Genomic DNA, 20220 nt, shown 5'->3' on the forward strand with positions numbered 1-20220 from the left:
AAACAAGTGTTTCGGCATTCAGAACATTATCGACTGTGATAACTAAAACTGAACTATAGTGTCCTCCACAGGTGCAGACTTGAGTCATAAGTTGGACGGTTGAACACACGTCTGATTTAAAATGGTGTATAGGTATTGTTATAGTGTTTAATTAGGTTAGTAATGCTTTATGACTCATTTAGGACTTGAAACCTAAAGTTTAGGATGTGACTTGAGTTGAAACGTGTCCATCTTGACCTGGGACTGCACTCACAAAAGTTTCCAGAACAATTGTTTGTTCCTACTTCATGGAACCAACTGTAGTGTAAAAATACCAGTTTTATAGTATGAATAAAAAAAAACCAATTGACCACGGAAATGAATAGTCATTAGGGCTGCAACTGATGGTTATTTTCATTATTGACGATTATAAAATGCTTTATAAAAGTCTTATTATCTTTGAGCTCAGACATGAGCAGTTAGAAATCAAAGTGCATTAATGGAATTATACCTGAAGAAGGTCTTTGACCAGAACGTATATATATTAACGAATCTTTACTGAGCGAGTGAAGACAGTGTGCAGATGTCCCTTCTTCCTTGAAGTACGTGTCTACTCCACGTACCTGTCACAAAGATGATTCAGGTGTGCAAGAGATTTTTTGATGAAAAATCAAAGTGCAAAAATGTACAATGTTCAAAAAGTTATTTTAAATATACTATAAATGAAAGCACAGAGCATTAATTGAGGTCAGAAAAATAACAGGGTTTCATCGTTAGCATTTATAGATACATCTAGTCTGCTGATATTTGAAGTCATGTTATGAGTGAAGTCGTAGGAAATATTTCATATGTCCCACAAGTGCTTCATCATCTCTAAATTTTAATAAATCCTTTTGCTTCTGAATTGTCTTAGATAATAAGTTTACTTGCTTTAAGTGGTTCTGTTTAATTCCATTTAAACAAATGGTCTTTTAGCAAAGACTCCTCACACAATTACAGCTACAACAGTATTTTATTTCATTTAATCTACTGAATACAAAACCCACTAACAGCATGACTGAAAATGAATACAGCTGAAATGATTATAGGAGCAAAACGACATATAAACCAGTTTGTAAAAACTCATTTAAAACACAACATCAAGTATGAGGCAGATAAAACAGAGAACAGCTCCTGCAGTCAAAATCATGCAATTACATAAGTCATTTGAAGACATTATGGCTGACAGAACTCACTATAATAAACAAACACTTACAGAAGATAGCGAGAATCCTGTCTTTTAAAATACATAACAGCAAGTTCATAGCGGCCTCGTCACTGGATATGATATTCTTTTAGAAGTACTGACATTTCACTGGTTATTCAATGTTCATACAGTATTTACAAGAATACACAATCACCTTACACCTTACTGTGAAAACCATAATACTCAACTGATACAGTGGCCAACATGAATCTGTCAAAAAGTCCCAACCACATAAATAGATACCATAAACCACAAGCTCCAGTTAACAAAGCCAGAGAGATCCCGATGCTAAAGGTAAAGCAAAAACTCAAGTTCTGTACATTTAAAGTTTATGTGCAGTGATTGAATCTCATCATATCTTATCAACACACCCTGAGCTCGGATAAAAAGCAAGGTGATGCTCTGAGGGGTGAAACATTTTCAGGAATGTACGCTACACTCAGTCTGGCTAATTGGACTCCGTAGTTCTTACTGTCTGATGCGTGGTGCTGGCTGGCTGTTATCTGAGGAAAAGGTGATAATGAAGAGTCTCCAGTTGCTTTTATTAGACTCTCAATGGGATGAGCTATTACCTTTACACCTGCAGGACTTTTTGCTTTGGAGATCAGGCTGCCTGCCTGTACCTGTAAAGGCAGTCTGAGAGCTGTTGGCTTTGCTGTAACACTGGCGAGTCTGCTGAGAGAGAGGGGTGGGAGGAAGGGAGGGAGGGAGGGGGAGGCTGGGATCACCAGGACAGTGAAAAGTCTCATTCACTTCAGCTGGCTGAGGGGGCAATGTGGGATGTGCTGGGCAGGCATCCTCCACTGATCCACAGGTCGAGGGCGTTCACCAGTGGGACAGCCCTGCTTTCATTCTGGCTGTGGACTGGAGTTCCAGGAGAAGAAGCTGGGCAGTTTGAAGAGTGAATCCCTGCGGCCCGGATCCGGCAGGGTCAAGGTTTCCGGAGCTGACTTCTTCCTGGGACGCTCCTTCGGCACTGCCAGGAACTCTGGGGCCTCGGTGGAGAGGGGAGTGGACGGGGCGCTGTTGGGCCCACTGCGGGTACTGGATGGCAGGGGCGTCGCTGTGATGGCGATGGCTGGGGGGAAGGTGCCGATCTTCAGGTTGGTGGCTTCCTGTGTGGCACGCTCGTACTCTCTCACTTCCTCCATGGTCATGTCTGTTGGGATGGATGCATTGCAGGATTAGAAAGAGAGATAGGACTCTCCTGATTTGTGAGGATGAAGGTAAGTTCATAATTGAATTCTACAGAAGATGTTGGCTTATGGTTATGTGGGTTCTATGTCAAGACAACAAGAGAAAGGAATATAGCTATACGATATACAAAATAGCAAACTGTGAACATGCAGCAATGTCTATTAAGTTTAATAAGATGCCCTATAAGTATTAAATCACCTGAACTTACTGTTTGGTTTGGCTTATATAAGAAGCTTCCAAACATACTATGATATTTACTAATTAAAAAAACATTAAAGAATGTCTCCAGTGTCTTTTATTGGCCTGTAAAAATAGCCTCTTTTGAAATATTTGTGCTAAATATATCTAAATCTATCTGTTTAATATTGCAGTGATGGTTAGCTTTGCCCACTACACACTCAGTCTCTGATGTTACATTGATTATTCTGACATCTCTATCAGAAGCTACATAAGTCCTGGGATTCTTCAAAAAGAAAGCTGCATAGCACCAAGTCAGGAATATACTGATCAGAGAGGGTTCATGCCAAGTGGTTCAAATCCAACACCTATCAGAAGGGAGAGCATCGTTTTATATGTGCACTTGTGAGTACGTGCATGGTTACATCTGTGCATCTGTTATTACAGCAGTTTGTGCAAAGCAGATAATGAAACATTTATGACAGGTTGCTTGGAGCACAGTGCTTAGAGAGTAAGTTAAATAATAACGCCTCAGAAAAAATGTGAACTCTTCGGAGCCTCCATAGTCCTGAAGAACAAGATAATAACTTGTGTGGACAAGATTAAAAAATATCCTCTTTTGGGACTTTGGGGGCTCCGTAGAAATTAATCATTAAATAGTGGAGATGAAAAGAGAGCCTACAGCAGAAAACAGTGAAGTTTCTATAAACATGGAAACCACATCTATAGTATGTGGCTTTAATACCACCAGAGGATAGAAGCTGAAATCAGACAGCTTCATTCATTTCACTAAGTGTCATGAAATACAAAAAACACTTCTTTGTACAGTTTGAGCGCTGAGTTTTTGTCATTTGGCGTTTTAGGATAAAGTGCTAAACAAGAGGGTTCTCTGTCCATACAGAGACCTTTTTTTCATTTTTATGTATGTTTCAATGTTCCAAGCCAAAAGCAATAGTATACAATATTCACAGTATGTACAGGAATGTGAAAGTGATGAAAAAGATGGGTAAACCAGCTGTTATCTGTTCCTGAGATAATAGAAATACATCAAATATGAATTTTTTTTCAGTGTTTGCAACCTAAAAATTAGCCACACTAGCCCTTTAAAAGACATCCTTATCAGCTGTATCAGTTTGATAATACTTGCTATGAGCTATACTTTGGATTTGAGTCACACAGATTGTACTACATCAAGTAAACTATGTTCCACATGAGGGTAAACAGACTTTAGTTTTTCCACAACATCAAACAGCAATCTTGAGGCGAATCGACAGCTATAAAACTAACCCAAAGACACTTACCTATCCACTCATCCACCCAGGCAAAGGCCTGCTTGTGTCCTAACAGCAGGACATCTCGAATCACCTGAACAGAATTGGAAAAAAAAAGAAAAGAGAAAAGAGGCGAGATCACAGAGGAAGAAAGTCAGAGAGGGGTGCAGGCAGGGAGGGAGTTCAAGGAGAGAAGATGTGAATCAGATTGAGTTCATTCTGAAGGCCGCTGAGAGTTTCAAAACATTTTAAGTGCAAAAGGTTTCCGTTCACCCCCTGAGGAATGTGATTAATATGAGTCACTCCTGGCGTTACCAGGTGAGTAATGACCATGCCTGCCTGTGTGTGTGTGTGTGTGTGTGCCTCAGGCAAGAAGAAGAGGACAGGGACAGTTCACCCGAGGGACAGATGCTGTAGAGGGCTAGGCAAAATGGATTTGGGAAATACAAGATAAGAAGTTTAAACTGTGCAGCCAAGGTAAAGTGAGATGGTGCAGGGCAATCTGCAGGAAGTGAACAGGGTAGATATTGTAGAGGGTGATAATGGAACATCTGATTTGGCCGACTGGTTGTGTATCATATGATTTCAGAGCAGAAAATGAAACGCTTCGGGCGCTGACAGCAATCTATACGGGTCAAAAAGTTTGGCTGTGTAAGAGTTTATTTCTGTAGAACTTGTCTCAACAAAAAAAAATTCATCCAAGAACTTTTTTCGTCCTGACCTTGTGTACGAACTGCTCCACGCGTGTTTGCAGGCCCCAGACTTCAAACTTGACTGTCACTAGTTTGTAGGAGCACATGATGGGGTCTTGGGTGTTGATCCATCCTTCCTGTAGGAGGCCTCGGTTAGTCTTCTTTGACTTGAAATGCCGCAAGTCCTACAAGACCATGAGACAGCAGGTTCAGAAAATAAGATGTTTTTTCATCTGGAAAATCTCATCACATTATTGAGCATGTGGGAAAGGAAAGCCAAAAAATGTCTTAAAGAATTGGTTAAGACCTTATTAAAATGCTTTTTTCCCCCATACTTTACCTCTCTTCTCTCTCTCTCTCTCTCTCTCTCTCTCTCTCTCTCTCTCTCTCTCTCTCTCTCTCACACACACACACACACACACACACACTAATTTCTCCCTCCCTGCCTGAGACAGGATCACCTACCACCTTCATTATCAGCTACATGCAGAGTACAGCCAAGCTGCACAACAGGAGGTCCCTAATCACAGACTTTACATACATTAATCACTTCTCCCTATAGACTAATTATACAGTAGTGCTCATTTGTCTTTAGGGTTATATGTCTGACTGTGACAGAGTGTGTGCAGGGGTGATACACAACTCTCTCCATCCCTGCGGGGAAATATTTACAGTGGAGGTGGAGGAGGCCTGTTGCATTTGTCTGCACATAAAAACTGCTATAAAGTTTCTTGGCAGACAAAAAGGAAAAAGATGAAACAATCTAATGAGAGCTACCTCTGTTTTGAAATATTGTGTCAATTTATATTTCACCTTAAACTTTTCCAGATTTGATGAAGCGTTTCCTGAACAATTTCCTGAACAATTTCCTCAACAATTAAATGACAATGAAACCGCAAAATACAGCTATGGGCGTAGAAAGAAATATATGCACTGAAGTTTTGAAACTAAAATTAAGTGAGTGACATCGCTACAGATGCCTGGGGCTGTCAAATTAAAATTTAATGGACTGGTTTGACATCTTGGGAAATATACTTAAATGATTTCCTGCTAAGAGATGAGAAGATTGTACACTTTTGTACAGTTAATATGATGTTACAGTCCGAAGCTGGTTAGCTTAGCTTAGCACAGACTAAGACTGGAAACAAGGGGGAAACAGCTAGCTTTGCTCGCTCTTCAAAGGTAACGAAGTCTGCCTACTAGCAACTCCAAAGTTCACCAATGAACACATTATATGTTCACACATTGTGGTTTTATGGGGGATGATGTGCCAGACTATTTCTTGGCTGGGTGCACTAACTTCCTGGAGCAACCAGCGGAGACCCAGCAATGACAAGACTCCAGGAGGTTACTGCACACAGCCAAGAAATAGTCTGGCACATAACCCCATGGATGTATTAAGCGAGCTGGATATGGTGCAGCCACTCAGCCTTGCTGCCAATTTCCCCGAGTACCCACTCGTATTGCAGCAAATAAATTCCCTTGCAGCCCAAAAAGCTATTTCCCCATAGACCCCCATTATAAATGAGACGTCTGCAACACTGTTGACAGAACACCTCAGAGTGCAACAAGGTTAATTATTACTCTGTATTATTAATTTTTAATCCACAAAGGTTTTGTATCATAAAACTTTCTAGAAAAGTGATTTTAAAGTTTTAAAGTTTTTTGGCTAATGCATCAGGCGAGCAATTTTCATTTGACTGAATGGGCGCCTATCTGTCTATGGTATCTAGTTCCTATAATACATCTATGCGTAATCCCCTTTAAAATTACAACATATTGTTTCAAACAAACCAGATTAAAAGTTTTAATAAGTGAGTTTTACAGGTGCTGGTAGACAGGTTCATTTGAGAGCCAGGCTAGCTGTCCACCCTGTTTCCGATCTTTGTGCTAACCTAAGCTAAGTGGCTGCTGGATGTAGCTTCATATTGAACGGACAGATATGAGAGTAGTATCGATCTTCTTATCTAACTCTCAGCATGAAAGCAAATAAGCTGATTTCACATAATGTCATACTATTCCATCCATAGATAACATCCATATATAATGAACCAGGAAAGAGTATGAAACGAGTAGCTATGTTATCATTCTCTTTTATTTAAATTCCGAAAAATATGTGATGACGTCTGTGTGCAGGCAAAAACACACACTTGCTATTAGTGCATTGATCATGTGACCACACTGGTAACTGTGGTTCATTCATTCACGACACCGGCCTCTGTGGTGCATTGTCAGGTGTGATTGCAGTGTATGTAAAACCCATCTGTCTTTTCAAATCAAATGATATTTACATACAGCCATCTGACATCCACGTTTAGCCCTGGATGGCATCTCTGTGCTATTCTTAGTTCTGAGTGGACAAAAGCAGAAGACCATAAAGCCCAGTGGGAGGTGTTTATATGTGTGTGTGAGTAAGTGGGAGTGTCAATAATAAAACACCACCGCAGTGCTGTCATGACCCCTCTTGATTATTAATAGCTCAGCTCTTTATGACCATCACGCCCTGATAGACGGGCGCGCACATGCATACAAATGTCAAATCACCACAGCAAGTGTCCATCATCTCCCCCCCACACATAAAAATGATTTTCCCTCCCTTCCATCATGGCCAGCTGGTGGTCAAAAGTGAGCTGGTGCTGCCAGAGAGAAATAACACACTATTGTGTTTACTCTGCTCACAGAGTACATGCCATCTCTTCTCTTTATTTCTCATTTCTCCCCTTGTTCTTCTTTGCATCTACATCCTCTCGCCTCTATTCTCTCCTTTTACAATCTCATCTGTCTTTCCTTCTTTCTTTATCTCTGCCATGTGTGCATGTGCATGCATGTGCATTTATTCGTTCACACAGTGTATCCTAATATCAGTAGCTTGACCCTCCTCACCTCTGACTCCTTGTAGTGGCGCTCAGGGATCTCATCATAGGCGATGTCCACGAAACACACCTCTGTTTCTTCATCTTTAGGCTCGCTGCCAAAGATCTGAGGAACAAACAGAGTTCAATATGTGAGGACAGCTAAATCAATAATGCACTTTAAGGGGTGACAAATGTTGTGGGATATATGTGGTGCACCTTCACACACACTGGAAGTGTTAAAAATGGTCTGAAAGGTGATTCAGTTTGGAAGAAAAAAAAATTCACAGGAAAGCAAAGGTTCAACGAGGTTAAGGGCACTGACTCCTACTGATCTTAAATGTACACAGCACAGATGACATGATGAGCACCCTCTTTACTTCTGGTTTTAATCTCAAACAATACACTTAACAAACTGTGAGGATAAATGTGACTCACACACTTAGTGACACACTGTGTGGTCAGTGATTTCTTCCTGTGTGACTCACACTAACGACAAAGCAATGTTGGATATGGTTATATGTTCTTTTCAGAACGCTTTCACAGCTCCTGCATCACAGAGAGTTGATGATACTTCCTACATACTTTAGACTGTATTTGTACAGTCATAGCGGAAGGAAGAAAGGACAGCGAGAGAGATGGAAAGGTTTTTAAAACAAATAGGAGAAGAGGAGAGAGATAGAAAAGAGAAATAATAGCAGCGACTGCACAAATGGTGAAGGTGACGGGGGGAAGTGTAAACTCTTCTGCGCTCGCTTCTACAACACCCTCACTTGTTACGCTCAGTTTCAGATGTGAAATTATGACCATCTGTGAAACCATCGCAATGAATTTGCAGCACCCGTGACCCACCACTGAGTGGAGCTGCGACCTCTTTGTTTTCTGCAGTATTGCATAACCTTCAGACTGTTAAGGAGAGGCGGAGAGCAAGCAAAGTGCTTTCAACAATGATGAGAGACTCAACAAAACCAAAAGTTTGTCATGATGCTGTAAGAGAAAATCAACATTTACTTTTGTCTTATGTAATAGTTTCCTTCAAATCTTGTTTCATATTATTATCATTAGAAATATCCATGTGTTTCTGCTATACTTAATTGAATTGGCAATAATGGTTTAAAACTACCAATCCAATAACTTTCATTAAAATGAACTAAACTGGAGAAATGGTTCTGTGATCTTTGTGACTTTAAGCTGTTAATGGAAGTGTCACAGAACCGAGGCAGGTGGTGAAGAGTTTATGATTTCTACTTTCAACTGTAGCTCATCGACACAACTTTCTATAATGATCTCCTTTTCAAGAAACATTAATATTTCAATGGAAAAACATCATCAAAAGATATACAGTAGGCTTGTGGTCTTGAGTGAGATATCAATAAATGCAAATTAGTTTGAGCAAAATTAATTATTTCACTGAAAGACTTGATCACGCAACACAGTGTAATGACTGCTAATCCTCTTCACTTAATAAAAAACACTGACAGAATTATGGGCAAAATTTTACAATTAGATGAAGGCACAGTGATGCAATAACCCTTTGACAATGAGAATTCACCAGCGCTGATTTAGAGGCTTTGAAGAAAGAAGAAGGTTGTGAAGAAAAAAAAAGACGAAGCAGTAAAACAGACAGGTGTGTGAAGGTACAAGAGAGAAGATGGTGTGAAACACCTGAAAAAAGAAAACCCGAAATCTGTTGAAAAGCCATGCTGAGATCCCCTCTTTCTTTGTCAGATCTACCCACACAATACCCTCCCGACCACACGCCACTCCCAGCTCTACTCACATTATCATTGCTCCCTTTGTTGTCTTCGTATTTGGTCTCTATGTGGATGGAAAACTTGGGCAGGAAGGAGCACTGGAGGGGACAAAAAAAAAAGACAAGAGATTCAGAAATTCATATGCACAGTGGTGACTTTGTCCCGGGATAATTACACACATCACATAGTTAGATTGCTGTCACCTGATCCACAGGATTAGATGAGAGACTAATTGTGTGTCTCTACGTCTGTGTTTTATCACCCAAACCAGATGAGCAATAATGATTATTCTCTCACTGTGTAGATTTACAATGGCATTGCTCATGAGCAGCACCACACACACACGCACACACACACACACACACACACTTTATTGCCTTTGGCCATGTTGACATCGGCTCTTAAACACAGCAGCTTGATTAGATTAAAGCTTAACACTTCCCATTATTATACAACCAAAGAGTGGAATACTGGTTACATAAGCTGTTGATATACAAGCCAGTGTGTGTGTGTGTGTGTGTGTGTGTGTGTGTGTGTGTGTGTGTGTGTGTTATGTGTGTGTGACACAGCAGGACAGACGCAACACCACAGATCAATTTTGCCCTGCAGCACAGGAAAGAATAAACTATAGGGCTTGATGCTGGGAGCTCATGGTGAATGCATAGGTGTGTGAGTTTGTGTGTGTGTGTGTGTGTGTGTGTGTGTGTGTGTAAGAAAAAGACAGAGAGAGAGAGAGAGAGAGAGAGAGAGAGTATATGCCTTTTCTCACTGTAATTACTGTGCACAGTGCAGTAAAGCTTTGCTGCCTAGTTGAGCTTACTGGCCTTGAGAGTCTTAGAAGGAGACAGTGAGAAAAGTGTAATGTACATGTGAGAAACACATAAACCTTCATCCTAGAGGAGATAACGTCATTCACAGAAGACTGATTAAGCTTTATTGGACATCATCATTGACTCCTCGTTATTCATTTCCTCATCATAGTCCTTATTGTCCAGGAATCTTCACCAGTATCACAATGTGCGGCGTTTTCATGGGCTAATGCACCAACACAATTCAGGCATTGTGTGTGATGTGTTTATGCATTGGTTGCTTCCCCACGATTTGTTTTTATGGTCTTACTTTGTCAGTTCCTTTAATCTGTTATCATTTACGTCTGCTTTTTAAACAAAAAATCTAGGTCATGATCATTTGCACTAACATTCATTATCCTCATCTTTTGCCTCGCCACCACCCACCTCAGGCTAATCATAACAAAACCTTCCCAAGCTGAATCAGTCCCATGAGGCAGCGTGATGACACAAGCACCATCAACACCGACTATTAATACTTGTTTAACTTACAAGCCTCCCTCTGTCTTGTTGGAGGGTTAGGGAGCTCTTACTGAAATGAGAATACACTGGAGGAGCTGTTTTGTAAACCCGCGGTGTATTTTTCCAAGAAAGAGAACACATATTCTCCTTTTCAGCAACATTTATACTCTTACAGTTCTTGAGTTAGGAAAAATGACTTCCACATGAGCTGCCATGACCTTCCTCACACATCCAGATGTCCAAAGTAGCTCAGGGGAGACGATCAGCCTGCCGCTGTTTATCTGTGTTTCATTGATGTTTCCTTGCTGCCTTTGACATAAGGTGGGCAGGCCAGTCTCCCAAATGTCCCAGAGAAAATCATTAGTGCTTTTTCTCAGCAACAGTCGATTAACCAGTTGTACCAGTGAGAGCTGTGGGGTCTCTTAATGTTTTCTAAGGTAAATTTCCTTAATTACTTGATTTTGACTAGTGGACTGGTGCAGCAGAGATGCATTTTTCGTATTAAATCAACCTCTATTGTCATGAGCTCTGGGATGGTGATTGAAGCAATTACTTTTCAGATATAACATGTATGTTTCCTTCACAGGGTGCCTAAGCTTATCCTTATAGGAAGGGTGAGGAGTTCAGATATCTGGAGGGAGCTTAGAGTAGGACCTGTGCTCCTTCGTCGATCAGGATTCTGATTAAGATTCATCCTGGGCACCTCCCTGTGGAGGTATTCCAGGCATATCCAACTGGGAGGTGACCCCGGGGCAGACCCACAACATAATGGTGGGATTACATATTATTCCTGGCCTGGGAATACCTCATAATTACCCAGGAAGACACAGAGGAAGCAGCCAAGGAGAAGGACATCTGGGTTACATTGCTTAGTCTGCTGCCAGACAGCTCGGACTTGGACGATGAGTAGAAAATGAATGAAGGGATAGTTGATGCCAATTACTGTCTGCTATTGACTGTTGAGGTAATATGCCCAGTTTTCCTCTCCATTTTTACTTGCATGCACAGTGTTTGTTTTGATGCTGTAAGTTCAGTGTTATTCTCATTTTTCATAATCATGTATAACATAAAATAATCACAAAGACAAAAGGAGAGAAAACAAACAAACATAGCTGTAAAAAAATTAAATATAAAACATGCTGGTTGGATTTCATCAAGGTTCCAGATCACACTGGGTTTTTCCACTGATGTGAAATTACTTGTGTCTCAAAGATGGGATGTTTGTATTTAAATGTCACTGCATAAAAAATGCCAAAATCTGAGACAAGATGTTGTTTCTATTTGCATTAAGCTTCAGGGGCTGTGAGCAAAATCTGATGAATGAAGGTCAGAATAATATCACAAACACGTGCAGAAGTCTGTCTCCTGCTCTCTCACTTACACACACACACACACACACACAAACACACACATTAGGTGGAAATCACAGTATAACTCATGATACGATACTTTCAGAATATGTTATCCCTGACAATAATGGTTGGTACTATAATGGTTTTGCGTTACATGATAAATATGTTGAAAATATGTCTCATCTTCATTTCAAGCGACCATGAATTCATGTTAGAGGAAACTGGATTGTATCAGAAAAAAAACCCATACACATTTTCCATCCCGTGCCAGCATAATCTCTCACCTAACCCTTTAGCTTCCAACCCACTGATTTACATGTCAGCTGTTGGATCAAGTGCGCTGTATGTGTGATTTTGTGTGTGCATGCATGGCTGCAGACACATTAAAATTACTCACCGTGTACTCTGACCACATTCCCAGCAGAGGCCATCAGTGGAATGGACAGAAATGGGAAGTGTGTGAAGACAGGTAGAAGAGAACAAAGACATGAAACGGTATGAGACAGATCAGAGGAGAATAGAGGAGAAAAAAATAATTTAGTTCAGAGTGGAAAAAGGAACATTAAGCCTCAGCAATATCACTTCAGTTCCATTTGAAAAAACATAAGAAGAGTCAATTTTGTTATGACATGAGGTCCTGTTTTTTTTTTTTTTTTTTTTTAATCTGTGACACTGATTTTTTTGTATGTGCATGATCCTACTGAAGGCATATTTAGTCACATGTTTGTCACATGGACATACTATTCGTACAGATGAGTTGCACGTCCCTGTGCAGCTGCTCCTATGTTGTTTAGCTTACTGCAGTGCTCACAGTTATTGAAAGTTCAACATTACTATGTGGCAATGTGATATCTGCAGACTGCTGATGGTTTATGTCCTCACAGTATTTTTTGTAGCATTTAAAGCATCTGAACCTGCTGAATGCTTGTTTAACTTTCAAAAGTTGTGACAGACTATAATGCTGAAACACTTTACAGGAATACCACAACACAACAGCTTCAAAATAACTGTCTGGCACGTTCACAAATACTAACACTATCTTTGTGTCAGGTTAGTCTGAAGGATATTGCAACCTGGTGTAAACAGATGATAAAAACAACACAGTGTCAGGTGTGCTGAATGTGCCACAATAACATATGACATCATAATATGCCTTTGAAAAACAAGTGCAGTTGTATTTTATGTAACACATCATACAAACTTTTGATACAGAGATTGGTGTATTACAATAAAAATGCAAATAAGATGATGCTATTTTCTTGTGTTCATGTCATACTTCCACTGATTCCTTATAATTTTGGTGAATATAAATATATCATACTGGATGGTTTATAAACTTAATGTTTAGCCTTACACACCTTAATTACAACCTGTCTGCCATCTCTCCATCACACATCCCTCCCTCCCCTCTACTCATTGTGGATTGTGTTGGACAGAATATTGCTTCTCTATCCTTTTGCCCTCCCAGTCATCCCATATAATGGCTGCCAGCAGGTGAACCGGATCATGTTTGTGGAAGGCCGCGGAAAACCGGTGTGTGTGTGTGTGTGTGTATGTGTTGTACAAATCAGCAGAGGGTAACGTTATAAAAGAGGGAGACTAATTTTTGTTAGATAATATAATGAACAGTAGGTAATAATGTGTGTATTGCATGAATGTGCACACTTTTTGAATGTACATTATAGATTCAAGTGCAGGGATGTGTAATTAAGGCATTACCTGTGATAGTGTACGGGTAATAGTTCCAAGCCTTCTCTGTGACATAGAAAATTTTAGGGACCACTGCTCTGGCCCAACTGGGCAGCTTGCTGAAACACATAAAAAGAAGTGAAGGGATTAGTGAACTGAAGGAGAAGATGAGACAAATAGCTTATGTGCTGTTCAGTCAGAGAGTGCTCCTCTTTTAAAGTTTCTCCAATCTTTTCCTTGGCACTATCATCCAGAAAGCATCCAGCTGTGTGGAGCCATAATGGAGGCCATACAAGGCAGCCATGATGGCCCCCTGGGAAAGTTGATTATACTGATTACACCCTGCAACCTGCAGTAGAATTTCTCCAGAGCTTGCACCATGATAGATGTAGAGAGGGACACAGAGGGTGGAAAAGTACAGAGGACTAGCTATTACTCAGCACAAATGTACTCTAAATGCTGATAGTTGAAGCCGAGCAGCCAGGCACCTCATTGGGCATACAATCAAAATGCAAAAGATCACTGGGGGAAGGGGAACAACAGCTTGGTTAGCTGGAGGGGAAATTGCCAAGCCGCAGATTTTGGAAATACAAAAACTCACAGGTGAATAGAGCAGATTTCTTTTTAAAACTTGGACACTTTTAACAATAGGACACCAAATCTTGATTGGAGACTTTCTCATTATTGAGTCCCATCAGAAACAGTTCACTGCAGCCAAAATCACAGTTGGTCCAGATTTCTGCCTGACTGAATATCAGCCAATCAAGCAAGGCCAATAGCACCACAATTGCACACACAGCTATCATTAAATTTCTGCCAAATTAAATTTTCAGGATAATTCTCGGTTAAACCATCCGTGGATTAATTTAACTCCCACGTTATCACCCTCTTCCCCTCTTATTCCATATGGAGATTACACTGGTTTGTCACTAAGAGTCTGTAGGGGCTACTAGGACATGAGACGGACGGTTCCTTCTGGTCTCCCTCCAGTGGGCTGTCAAACAGCCAGGGGAGTGTCCAGACACAGCAGACTGGTCACATGTCCCTACACTGCCTTATCTACAAGTCCGACACCCACCCACCCACACACACCCACACACACACTTATTACACACACATGCACAGACTGCAGCTATAACATGGTAACAGGTGGCTTGTGGGCGGAGAGAGGCAGGCGCGGTGTCCGACAGTGACTGCTCAAATTATCCATCACTTGCACTGACTTTATTTTTCTCTGCCCACACAAACAGCAACACTCAGACAAGCACATACACACACACAAAACGGCACTAAACCTTCCTCTGTCAATGACACTTCACATTTCCCAAAGGCCCACTTACTTGTCACTTCTGACCACAAAACCTCACCCTCTCTGCATCTCACTCTGCTATTCTCCATGCTGCTGTCTTTTCATCTCTGTCTCATTGTCTTACTTTTGAGTATTTTGAGTGCCACAGTGGTCTCTAACAGTACTTTATTTTGCTCAATGCGGACTTATCACACCAACAGAAGACATGGAAGTGAAATTGTACAAAAAATACTGTAAAGCAACTGTCCAGGACACAGTTAAAATCATTAAAGAACTGGATAAGTGAGCACCCAAGTGCCCATTATTATAAGGATAAGTTATTTTGCTCTATACCTCTATAACACAATCAGTCTTCCTACTATGCAACACTACAATCTCCTGTCGCTGAAATGAGCTACTATGAAAGACAATGCCTGCCTCCACCGATGTTAACTGTTGAAACCTTCATCCATTTAGGTCCTGCCTAAACATCAATACAGTACATCACACCTGGATCTAGTTGTTCATATCTGCAAGTGCTTGAGCAAGATGTGGAATCCATACCAGCTCAACTGCACTGCTCTGCAGCTGACCCTGTGGTCCGATCTCTTTATGGAAATCAATAGTTTTAAATTACATTACTTTGAGAGGAGTTGGCTATATTGATGGATTTGTCCCACTGCCAAGTGTTTGGTGTGGATTTATTGGAATTATTGGAGTGTGTGATGATAGGCCTGCAGTATATGACTGACCAGGAGCGAACTGAATCATTGCTGTTGAAGGAAGCCATGCACAGATTAATGCACCAAGAACAGCTAAGATAAGAAAACCCAACAAATTCTAGCTGAGAAAGAGAGAACCAATCAAACATACTATAAAGTCTGTCAGTGATGTCTATATACGTACACTCAGTATTAACCTCTTTTCACAATCCCTGTTGCCGTTGTGTCAAATCCTTGAATTTCTTCTCCAACTCAACCGTTCTGTTTGTGTACAAGTCATCCTTTGCGATCGTTAGAGATTCAATGAGGGAAATCAATGAGGTGAACCCAGGCTTTCACCTGGATTCACCTCATCAGAGTACTCAATGAAAAGCGTCTAATATTTTGTACAAATGTACATAACATGTTTTTTTCTCACTGTAATTTTTTTTCTGTGCAGCAGTGTGTCACGAGGGTCACATTCACAGCAAATTCACAAAAGAGGGTGAGGAGACCACACTTGACTTGTTTTTGCATGCAGTAGCTAATTCAATTGTAATCTACATAACAGAAAATCAAATACTCAATTTCACGCTTATCAAATTCACCAAAACACAGGTCCCGCTGGAAACGAGCTTGGAAAGAGTCGAAAAGAAACACTTTGCTACATTTTTTCCCTTTCTTATTCCTGAAACACAACAGCTTGCAAAACCTATGATGTCATAAGTTATATGTGACTATTTTTACACAGCTACAGATGCATGACATGAACGCATCATTAGACATCGAACCAACAGCTAATCTATGTCTTATCACCAAGGACTGCTGCAAGAATGAGAGTGCCAGTGACAGCTATGCAATGTAAAAAAAACAGTCACAACATCTTGTCCTTGTCAAATATCTCCTGACAGCTTTATCAGCAGCAGCCTAATGAATTGTGATAGAATGCAGAGGTTTATTAGCGAGAGATTAAATATTAGTAGAACTTAAAGTCAAGATATGTGATGTGTGTGTGGAGCTGGACAATCAAACACATTTTTCTCCTTTGGGGATCAATGGACTGTTAAAGAAGTTAGTTATATACCTTGTAAATCATTTATTTAATTTAAGTGAACATATGTTACATGGCATGACACTCACTTGTTTAGATAGATTCGCTTCTCAGTTAACTGGCCTGCTCCATGCTCGGGGTCCTCATACGGCTCATTCTGGACCACCTCCACCCCCTCCCCACGTTCACTCTGTTCATGACTGTGTTTACTGATCATATACAGCTGGCCGATCCGGTACTGAAAGACAGACAGGAGACAAACAAACAAACAGAAATATTTGATATCCGATCGATTGTTTTATTAAGTTTAGTGAGACAATTACAGCATGGGTGAAGGAGGTCATCCTGACATATGAACGTTGTTATAGCAGCAAATTGTCCCTGTAGGTACGCATCTTGGGTACAGTTCTGATGGAGCTGCTCTGAATGGAAACAATATGTTCTTGCTTGGAGTCCAACAGTTGACTCAACAGTATAATTTTATAACAGCTGTAAAGATAAACACAGAAGGGAAAATACCAGGATTACTGTTCTTGCCGTATGTTCAGGACACCTGGGGACAGTCACCATAGTGAAAGAAAGCTGGGGGATTAGGAGCTCTGCAGCATAGTGACAAAGGCTTCATATTAGATCAGGAGCAAGCAGCACAACAATAGTAATAGCAGCAGTAGCCAGTTAGGTGACCCTATCCCACGGCCCCTTGTGACACATCAGTCAACACCTAAAATCTTTCACTCATCACTGACTGGCCCACTTGGCTCAATGACAATGTCATTTTTGGTCGCCTTCACAGGCTGGAATGAGGTGTCAAACGTCAACTATTTTCCATACATTTGGAAAACGACAAGTGTTGGAGCAAGGGTGCTCCAGGATGGAGATTTCCGACTGCTTGTATGCCTATTTCCGACCTGGAGAAATAGATACTGCCCTGATGGTGACTTATGCCACTCTGCTGGAATGCCAAGGGGTCATGTAGGACTCAACTGCAACACACACACGTACACACACACAAAGCTCCAACCAAGGATAGCTGTGTTAAGCTAATGGAAAAAAGACAAGGACTGCCTGGGATGTTGACTTGTGACTCTACATCCAGCCACAAAAAGCAAGGAATGGAGAGAAGAGAAATCTGATAGTGTAGTGGAAAAAAAAAAAGCAGAGCCAGCGTATACCAGTAAACAAGCGAAGGGTGTAACTTCTTATATCACAATGCCAAATTTTTCCATCTGCTGACCACAAGAGAAAAATAAAGGGCTAAGACAGAGTATTCCCAGCTGGAATTTTGATGGCAGAGCTTTTCTGACTGAACAGCTGTTGGAGTGTGGCATCATTTTTCCGTTGCAATGACACAGTAACGGGCCAGGCATTCACTCTCACCTCGCTCATTTGTGTCAATTTCAGATGCAGCAGGCAGTTGTCTCAGATAAAAAATCTCTACACAGTGGAGCATTTAGCAGCTAAAGAGCCACATATTTCCCTCAGGAGTGAATAAAGAACCTTAAAGGAGAGTGAATATGGTGGTCACAAACACAACTCCAAATGAATGCAAATGTTGCTCTGTATCTACTGGATGTGTAAATATGCCAACATGTTCACCATATCAACTTCATAAGGTGAAAATATGTCAGTTTGTTGTTTGCAGCTTGTTGTGTTGCCCCCATAATTAATGCAGGTGGGTCATGTTGGGTTGAATATCAGGTAGCAGCATTTGACAGTGATGTTTGGCAGTGTTTTCCAAATCATCTGTTACACTGTAATACAATTTAATATGTATGAGGATATGTTTAAGGGTTGTCTTTGAAATCACATGCCAAACACATATTGTATAAATAGCATCAACAGAGAGGAATAGCAGTTACGAGGTCCAACTAACCATCTGTGGTGTACCAAGGACATGGAAGTATGGTGGTTTCACAGAAAACTAATAAGACCCATCTTTCACACAGTGTTTGCAAAAATGAGAAACGTTATTTCAAAGTTTTTTCTACCCCTTGTATAACTACTGCATTACAATATTGTTTGTTGAATATATCAGGCATCTGGATTTGATACTGCAAGTGTCATTAGGGTGGGAAAGATGGAGGGTGGGGAGAGTTCATGACATTCAGACAGGTATGTCTGGTATCAATAATTACATTTCTAGAGATTCCTGTTTGGGGAGACAGCACAAAAACAAAGATGAGAGACAGTTGACAGGACACATTAAATCTCCCTTGTGGATAAAAAGCATTAAATGGTAAAGGGACTGCACTTGTATGGCACCTTTTTACCTTAACAGACAAAGCACTTTACAATTTTTACTTCTCATTCACGCATTCACAAACACACAAACACTCACACACTGATGGCAGTGGAGCAGCCATGCAGGGCGTTGGCCTGACTATCGGGAGCAACTTGGGGTTCAGTGTCTTGCTCAAGGACACTTCGACACATTGACAGGAGGAGCTGGGGATCAAACTGCCAACCCTGTGGCTGGTGGACAACCCCCTCTAGGTTTCAAGGCAGAGTATCCACTCTGATCACACTGGTGGCTAGCAACAGCGTGTTAACATTAAGGACCATCTTTTCCTTTTCTCCCTCGGCTCATTCAGGCTTCTCATATATTGTGAAAACACACCAGCCATTGTGCTGTTTTTCCTGCCTCAACATTATATTCAGCCCCTGTCTGCTGTCTACACCTGAGAGCTGCGGATGATGAATGAGAGACTGTTTTCATCGTTGTCTTTGGAAATCTCGCTCTAATGACTAGCGGGGAGAAGTGGCCCTTGCTCAGGTTAGAGTGGCCATGAATAATTCTTGACATCTCTCTCTTTTTCTGTCTCTCTAAAGACAGTAGAGCCATTGGACACGATCAATGGCTGAAAGGCAGAAAGAAGAAGAGATGCTATCTTGTGAGCTCAGGTGCAGTTTTTTCAGTAACAGTTTAGATTAAAGCCTGCAAATTACAGTATAAATATTCTAAAAACATGGGGTACTGATGAAATACCTCTTGGGTACCTACAAAGAAGATACAAGGAAAGAAGTAAAATAAAGGGGTAAAAAAATTCATTTACAGGGGCCCCAGAATTTAATTACACTGTAAGTATTTTTGTTACGAGGTGGTACATGTTAAATAATTACAGTGTACTGACTGGGGACCAACAGGTTTAGCCTATATGTCCTTCCACAATAGCTATGTCATCTATGTCAACCACAGTTCATGTGTGGCACTTTCACTTAGTACAAAACTACACACAAACTTTAATACCAAATATGATATATTGACTTAAAAAAGCCACAGACTTCCTCAGTAGTCTGTTGCTTAAAGACGTTGTATTCTGGGTGTGTGGATGCTAGCTATGTTGCCTCTTGTGGCTGTGTCAGTGTGAAATCACTCTCTATTACTATATAGTACACTATATTTACCCTCCACCACTTTCTCTGAGTGTCAGAATTGTGTGTGTGAATTTATCCACTATGTCGTGCCCTCAAAAATTCAAAATGGAGCAAAAAAAAGAAACACTTTTCTGCTAACAATCCCACAATGCAATGTGGAACATTTTACAATGTGAAAATTACTGTTGTGCGTCGCCACAGCTAAATAGCAAAAATGCAAAATGATGATGATGAAGAAGTGATTTTGGACACAGCCAGCGAGTACCATCCTTGTGAGCCTAGACTG

At 40.8% G+C, this 20220-nt stretch overlaps 1 protein-coding gene across 2 annotated transcripts in view; it reads right to left on the minus strand.

Annotated features, from left to right (window-relative positions):
- Positions 1-972: 972 nt before the first annotated feature.
- The window catches only part of LOC121883420 (cytoplasmic phosphatidylinositol transfer protein 1-like), a 51338-nt gene continuing 32090 nt past the window's right edge, over positions 973-20220 (minus strand). The window contains exons 2-10 of one of the 2 annotated variants that reach the window (XM_042391668.1): positions 16649-16797; positions 13550-13638; positions 12228-12235; positions 9195-9266; positions 7446-7541; positions 4592-4747; positions 3901-3964; positions 2141-2384; positions 973-1935 (exon numbers count right to left, since the gene is read on the minus strand). In XM_042391668.1, coding sequence (XP_042247602.1) covers positions 1830-1935; positions 2141-2384; positions 3901-3964; positions 4592-4747; positions 7446-7541; positions 9195-9266; positions 12228-12235; positions 13550-13638; positions 16649-16797 — 984 coding nt within the window. In that variant the 3' untranslated portion in view covers positions 973-1829. Of the gene's footprint in view, positions 2385-3900; positions 3965-4591; positions 4748-7445; positions 7542-9194; positions 9267-12227; positions 12236-13549; positions 13639-16648; positions 16798-20220 lie in introns of both variants that reach the window. The other variant, XM_042391667.1, reaches the window with a different exon arrangement.

The sequence above is a fragment of the Thunnus maccoyii genome, chromosome 18 (assembly GCF_910596095.1).
Source record: "Thunnus maccoyii chromosome 18, fThuMac1.1, whole genome shotgun sequence".
Taxonomy (NCBI): Eukaryota; Metazoa; Chordata; class Actinopteri; order Scombriformes; family Scombridae; genus Thunnus; species Thunnus maccoyii.